Source organism: Brassica rapa, chromosome A08 (assembly GCF_000309985.2).
Source record: "Brassica rapa cultivar Chiifu-401-42 chromosome A08, CAAS_Brap_v3.01, whole genome shotgun sequence".
In the NCBI taxonomy this organism is placed as follows: domain Eukaryota; kingdom Viridiplantae; phylum Streptophyta; class Magnoliopsida; order Brassicales; family Brassicaceae; genus Brassica; species Brassica rapa.
Window position 1 is genome coordinate 14574181 of NC_024802.2, and position 7391 is coordinate 14581571.

Below are 7391 nucleotides of genomic sequence, written 5' to 3' on the forward strand. Positions count from 1 at the left end.
TAGTTAAAAAACGAAACTTGTTTCCAACTTATGTAAAGAATATTATTTTTTTGAATGAGCAAAGATTTAAGGATGGTTATTGGCAAATAAATGTTTGAGAACTTTAATTTTTTTTTTTTTGAGATTCTACTCCTATAATAGTTTAAGGGGCTTTTTAAAATATTACTAATTAATTGTTATTGATTCGAAGATTTTTAAGTTTCATCGAAATTATTTATTTATTCATGATAATAATTTTTCATTCTATTTTAACAAATTTTAACGTTATTAAAATATAATTTACCTATTTTATTCATAAGATACAACCTTAAAAATATTTTGGTAATTAAAATAATGGATATAAGATTTGAAATCCGCTATGTGATCTGGTATTTGAATATCACAACAACAAATTACATGGCAGTAAGAGTTTATGTTTTTTTAGCTTTAAGTTTTGAGATTTTTTTAGTGTTTAGGGTTGGTAGAGTTTTAGGGTTACACAAAAAGCAATGAAGTAGTGTCAAGCGACAAAAGGCGACAAAGGCGACAAAGGCGACAAAAATAAAACCAATGATGCCAATGATACACAAAAATAACATTGACAATGATGCCAAAAGCAATGATACACAAAAATAACATTGACAATGATGCCAAAAGCAATGAAGTAGTGTCAAGCGACAAAGGCGACAAAGGCGACAAAGGCGATTTAGGGTTTCAGAAGATTCAGGCACCGATGGCTCCGCCGTCTCCGAAGGCGGTGGAAAAGGAGGGTACGGGAATGACAGCGGCAGGATTGGAAGAAGAGGATGTGGAGAGAGTTTCGATTGGGAACAGGGATCAGTTTGGGGGTGATGGGTTAAAGACGTGGAGTAAATCAGGGGAATCATCTTTGGGTCTGGAGACAAGTGCGATTGAGGGTTTGCAGCTCTCTGAGGGCGCAGTGGTGGGAGGAAATCTGGCTCTGCTAGAGGCAGAAGGAAAGGAAATCGTGGTGGAGGTGTAAGCAGAAGGGGGAAAGGGGGGTACATCAAAAAAGACCTCGTACTCTGAAGCTGTGAGGGAGGTCTTGCCTGAATCGATTCACCCTGAGTTTGTGGTAACAGGTGGGGTTGCGGAGGTCACAATACCGGTGGAGCTCATGGCAGATGTGGAGCCTTTGTGGAAGTGTTTCGTCGTGGGTTATTTTATGAATGATGCGCCCCACATTGGCTCTATTCATTCAACGGTGAACAGAATTTGGTCGTCTCCAGGGAAGGTGTCGAAGATTGATGTTCAATTTATTGGAAAGAGAACGGTTTTATTTAGGGTGGAAGATGCTCAGGTGCGCAGTCGAATCATCAAGAGGAAGTTCTGGCATATATCAGAGGTTCCTCTGGTTCTCAATGTGTGGACTCCGGAGTCAGCAAAAGCTCCACCGGACCTCTCAGCGATGCCATTATGGGTAGATTTGGATAATGTCCCAGGCTACCTATACTCAAAACAAGGCCTTTCATTCCTATCTCGCACTGCAGGCAAATTTGTCAAGCTGCACCCTACTACTGAGTGTTGTGTTCGGTTAGATGTAGCGAGAGTATTAGTTGAAGTAGATCTTGCGAAACCACTGCCACGGAAGATTTGTTTCAAAGGAAAGGATGGTCGTGAAGTAAATGTGGGTGTTAATTTCCCATGGCTTCCTCCTTGTTGTAGTGTATGCTCTAAGTGGGGGCACAATGAGAAGGACTGTCATGAGAAACAAGAGGTGGTGATTCTAAAAAGGCCAGAGATGGAGAAGCAGCTGACTGTTGAAGCTGGAAAGATAAAGGATAGTGATGTGGGAATAGGTAGGGAAGCGGTCTCTGAGTTGTTAAATGAGTTGGAACAGTTGCCGGTTAACGCATTGCTGGCAAAGAATGTAGGCGAAAATGGAAGAGAATTGAGTTTGTTTCTCAACAACCTAAGCTCGGGTGTGGAGTCAGAGAAATGGGTCACTTTGGGGGAGCAGGGTAGCAATAGATCTTCCCCTACACGGGAGAAGGTTTTGATGGATATAGTTGCGTTCCCAAACAGTTTTCAGGCTCTACAAGGAATAAGGGAGGAGGGGGAAATTGATGATGATGATGACATTGGAGATGATTTAAATCTCAAAGTCCAAGATAAAAGAGATGAGGTAGATACGGAAGTAGGAAATAAGGGACAGAAAAAGAAGGCAGGTCAGAGCACAGGACAAAGAGGTAAAGGAAGAGGGAAAGCGTTGATTGCGAATATGAGAGGACTGGTTAATGCAGTGGTGAGTGGCCAAAGCAAGAAGGTCTCCTCTCGTAGGAACAAATGACGTCAAGGATGGCAGTATTTGCACAACTACAGCCACCACAGATTGGGAAGAATCTGGGTTGTTTGGTCGGAGGCTGTGGAAGTGGTGCCTGTGTTGGTTAGTGCACAAATGATAACGTGTTGGGTGAAGTTTAAAGACACAGGTGATATTTTTATTGCTTCATTTATCTATGGCTCGAATTGTATGGTGGAGAGAAGGGATTTATGGAAAGAGATGGATACAGTAGCTCGGTTAGTGGCAGCGGGGACTAATCCATGGATATTACAAGGCGATTTCAATGTTACAAAGTCTGCTATGGAGCACTCTAGATTTCTAGATACTGCAGGAGAGAATTTGGCTATTCGGGAGTTCCAGGATATCATCAGAAGCTGCGATCTTCTTGACATCCCTCACACTGGCCCGGAGTTCACTTTGACAAATCGTCAAGATGGAAACCCTATTAGCAAGAAGTTGGACAGAACTATGGGTAACAGCAGTTGGTTCTCAAGTTTTGCGCAATCACACACTCTGTTTGAAGCAGGAGGTGTTTCTGACCACTCTAGAATGGTGACTATTGTACATGACAAACCTATGGGTAATCGAAAACCTTTCAAGTTTTTCACGCATGTGGTCAGCCACCCTCAGTTCTTGGAAGTGGTAGATCATGTCTGGAATTCTACTCCTCCCCTGTTTCATTCTCGGACAGCTTTGAAGAAACTGCAGGAAAAATTAAAGATGCTGAAATCAGAGCTCCGGCGGCTGAATAGAGAGTCTTTTGGAGATTTGCCAGCGAGGGTTAAAGTGGCTTTGGAGGATCTCTGTGATAAGCAGAATAATGCAATGCGGAACCCTTGTACCACTACGTTTGAGGAAGCTTCTGATGCATGGGAGCACTGGCATCACCTGTCTGGAATAGAAGAGCAATTTTTCTATCAAAAATCCCGAGTAAAATGGCTGGATCTTGGCGATAGAAATACAAATTTCTATCACAAGACATGCCAAACCGTACCTCTCGTAACACTATCCGTAAACTGGTCACTTCAGATGGCAGGGTTCTAACTGAGCTGGCTGATATTAAAAAAGAGGCGGTTGATTATTATGAGGGGTTCCTTCAATAGCCAGGGCACTCGGGTTTGGAGGATGTTACTGAGGACAGGTTAAGTGATCTGCTAGACTATCGTTGCAGTGAAGCAGAAGCAGCTTCTCTAGTTGGCCCTGTTCAAGCTGAGGAAGTTATAGAAGCTTTGTTTTCGATGCCAGCAAACAAGGCGCCGGGGCCTGATGGTTACCCCATGGAGTTCTACAAAGCAGCGTGGTCAGTTGTCGGTAAAGATTTAGTGATTGCTGTCCAGTCTTTCTTTTTGTATGGCTTCATGCCTCGGAGCACAAATGCTACTCTCCTGTCCCTTGTACCGAAAACAACAAGTGCAGAGAAGATGAGTGATTACAGACCGATAGCGTGCTGTAATGTGATTTATAAGCTCATCTCCAAAATCATGGCTCACCGGCTCAAAGGTATTCTTCCAGCAGCTATTGAGCAGAATCAATGTGCGTTTGTTCAAGGCAGGCTGCTGCTAGAAAACGTTCTCTTGGCCACAGAATTGGTGAAAGATTATTACAAGCCTCAAGTATCCTCTCGCTCAGCAATCAAGTTGGATATTTCAAAAGCTTTTGACACCGTCAAGTGGACATTCATTGAAGCTGTTCTCCGAGCGATGCACTTGCCAGATATGTTCGTAACCTGGATCATGAAGTGTATCAGTACTGCGATGTTCTCTGTCTCTATCAATGGTGAATTGGAAGGATTCTTTCCGAGCAGTAGAGGAATCCGCCAAGGATGTTCTTTGTCACCGTATCTGTACGTCATCGTCAGTAACGTTCTCTCCAAGCTTCTCAACAAAGCTATCTTGGCGGGAAATATAGGATTCCACCCCATGTGTCGAGTGGTTAATCTCTCGCACCTTAGCTTTGCGGACGACATCGTGGTTTTCACAGATGGTTCTCCCACATCCCTCACAGGAACGCTTGATGTTTTTCGAGATTTTGCTAGCATGTCGGGACTCTGTATCAATGTCGCTAAATCAACAGTTTTCGCAGCAGGCAGGGGTAAGCAGGCTCTAGAAATTGCAGCTGTAGCTGGTGGACTCACGGTCTCTGCGCTTCCCATCAAATATCTTGGGCTGCCGCTTACTACCAAAACAATGTCTAGGAGTGATTATGAACCACTGATTGCAAAGATTAGAGCCAGATTTCTCAGCTGGACAAGTAAAGCTCTAGCTTTTGCTGGGAGGTTGCAATTAATAAATTCGGTCATTGCAAGCATCACTAATTTTTGGTGCTCTGCTTTTAGTCTTCCACAGGGCTGCATTGATGAGATTGAGAGTATGTGCTCGGCTTTTCTGTGGAGCGGCTCGCCAAATATCTCTACTAAGTCAAAGGTTGCATGGGTAGAGGTTTGTAAACCAAAGGATGAAGGATGACTCAGGATTCGGAGAATAAAGGATGTCTCAGCGGTTTTTGATCTAAAATTGATATGGCGTCTTTTTAACAGTTCAACTTCCCTCTGGGTTCAATGGGCGAAGCAGATTATACTACGCGGGGAGTCCTTTTGGGATGCTCGAATAGGGGCAGTGGGCTCATGGGTTTGGAAGAAGCTCCTCCAGCTGAGACCTTTGGCCAAGGAGTTCTTGTGTATGGAAGTTAGAAATGGCAAAACTGTTGGTTTCTGGACTGATATATGGCTTCCTTTAGGGCGCTTGATTGAAGTCATTGGTGAGAGGGGAACTCAGAAGCTGGGCATAGCTCGCAATGCAAAGATTGCTGATGTCTTAGTCGATGATCAGTGGAGATTCCGGAACTCAAGGGATAGCGGTATCGAGCAAGTGCTTGCGCAGATAAAGGCAAAGCCGTTGTTATTGACGCCAAATGTGGATGATGGTGTGAAATGGAAGCGAGGAGATGTAGAGTATGGATCAGAATTCTCAGCTTATAGCACTTGGGACATGGTGCGCACCCAAAATGCTAAGGTTCCCTGGGCGAAGCTGATTTGGTTTAAACAAGGGGTGCCGCGATATGCTTTTATAACCTGGCTAGCTGTTAAAGATCGTCTCTCTACTGGATCTAGAATGCGAACTTGGGGAGTAATACAAGGTTGCACTTTCTGTGGAGAACCAGAGGAATCAAGAGACCATTTGTTTTTTGCTTGCCCATATACATATGGTTTATGGTTGCAGATTATTGGATCTTTACTCCGACCGGCGCCATCGCCTGACTGGAACGAAATTTTGGCTCGCATTCTCCACTCAGCACATGACAGGCTTGTTTCTATCCTCTTAAGGCTAGCATTACAAGTTACTATATATTACATTTGGCGGGAACGTAACGAGAGACGGCACACACAGCGAAGTAGACCAGCAAACCAGCTTGCCAAGGTGATAGAGAAGATTATAAAACAGAGGATTATGTCAACTCGATACTATGAGAAGAGAGGATTAACGAGACTGATGCAGCGATGGTTTGAGGCCCATATTGGGTAAGGATAGAGGCAAAGAGCAAAGTTTTTTGAGATTCTAGATTCATTTTGTACATAACTATTCTTTTCCATGATGATCAATAAATTTAACATTTCATCAAAAAAAAAAAGAGTTTTAGGGTTAGATGGGATTTATGGTTAGGTTTAGGTAGGGTTTTAGGGTTAGGTTTAGTAAGGATTTAGGGTTAGCAGGGTTTAGGGTTAGGTAGAGTTTAGAGTTAGAAAGGGTTTAGGGTTAGGTAGGAGTTTTAGGGTTAGACAGAGTTTACTTAGTAAGGGTTTAGGGTTAGAAAGAGTTTAGGGTTACGTAGGGTTTAGGTTAAAAAGGGTTTAGGGTTAATTAGGGTTTAGGGTTAGTAGGGTTTAGGGTTGGCAGGTTTTAGGGTTAGGTAGGGTTTAGGGTTAGTAGGGTTTAGGGTTAGGTAGGGTTTAGAGTTAGTAGGGTTTAGGGTTAGGTAGGGTTAGCAGGCTTTAGGGTTAGAAAGGGTTTAGGGTTATGTAGGGTTAGGGTTAGGTAGGGTTAGGTAGGATTTAGGGTTAGCAGGGTTTATGGTTAGAAAGGGTTTAAGGTTAGTAGGGTTTAGGGTTAGTAGGATTTAGGGCTAGAAAGGGTTTAGGTTTAGGCAGGGTTTAGGGTTAGTTCAGGTCAGGGCCGGTTCAGTGGGGGGGACAAGCAGTGCGACCGCCCCGGGCCCAAGCCCGTGTCCCCCCGTATAATAATAATCAAGGGGTCCAATTTTTCTATAAATCTATATTTTGATATATAAAAAATTATAAATATAATAAATAAAATTGGAAAGGGCCCAAAATTATTTGATATGTATATAGTTTTATTTTCATTACAAATATACACAAATATTACATATTAAATTTTAAATATATTTTAAACATTATCTGTATATAAATTTTAGAATGTAATTTTGTTTTTGCCCTAGGGCCCATAAGAATGTTGAGCCGGCCCTGGTTCAGGTTTAGGGTTAGAAGGGGTTTAGGGCAAGAAAGAGTTTAAGGTTAGGTAGGGTTTAGGCTTAGGTAGGGTTTAGGGTTAGGTCAGGTTTAGGGTTAGAAGGGGCTTAGGATTAGGAAGGGTTTAGGGTTGGTAGGGTTTAGGGTTAGGTAGGGTTTAGGGTTAGTAGGGTTTAGGGCTAGGTAGGGTTTAGGGTTAGTAGGGTTTAGGGCTAGGTAGAGTTTAGGGTAGGTAGGGTTTAGGGTTAGGTAGGGTTTAGGGTTAGATAGGGTTTAGAATTATATAGGGTTTAGGGTTTGTAGGGTTTAAGGTTAGGTAGGGTTTAGGGTTAGTAGGGTTAGGGTTAGGTAGGGTTTAGGATGAGAAAGGGTTTAGGGTTAAGTAGTGTTTAGGTTAGGTAGGATTTAGGGTTAGTAAGGTTTAGGGTAGGTAGGGTTTAGGGTTAGATAGAGTTTAGAATTAGATAGGGTTTAGGGTTAGTAGGGTATAGGGTTAGGTAGGTTTTAGAGTTAGGTAGGGTTTAGGGTTAGTAAAGTTTAAGGTTAGTAGGGTTTAGGGTTAGGTAGGGTTTACAGCTAGAAAAGGATTAGGGTTAGCAGGGTTTAGGGTTAGTAGGGTTTAGG

The 7391-nt window shown here is 42.8% G+C and overlaps 1 protein-coding gene across 1 annotated transcript; it reads left to right on the forward strand.

Moving 5' to 3' along the window:
- The first annotated feature begins 2503 nt into the window (after positions 1 to 2503).
- Positions 2504 to 5540, forward strand: LOC103835510. Its single transcript, XM_033278088.1, has 6 exons — positions 2504 to 3214; positions 3388 to 4559; positions 4620 to 4722; positions 4821 to 4968; positions 5021 to 5419; positions 5503 to 5540. The coding sequence occupies exons 1-6, from the start codon at positions 2504 to 2506 to the stop codon at positions 5538 to 5540; spliced, it is 2571 nt and encodes an 856-aa protein (XP_033133979.1).
- Positions 5541 to 7391: the final 1851 nt, after the last annotated feature.

Coding starts and splice junctions, on each gene's coding strand:
- LOC103835510 (XM_033278088.1), top strand. CDS start 2,504: ATGGATACAGTAGCTCGGTTAGTGGCAGCGGGGACTAATCCATGGATA. Junction 4,560..4,619: donor GCTCTAGCTTTTGCTGGGAG/GTTGCAATTAAT, acceptor CTCTGCTTTTAG/TCTTCCACAGGGCTGCATTG. Junction 5,420..5,502: donor AACTTGGGGAGTAATACAAG/GTTGCACTTTCT, acceptor TTATGGTTGCAG/ATTATTGGATCTTTACTCCG.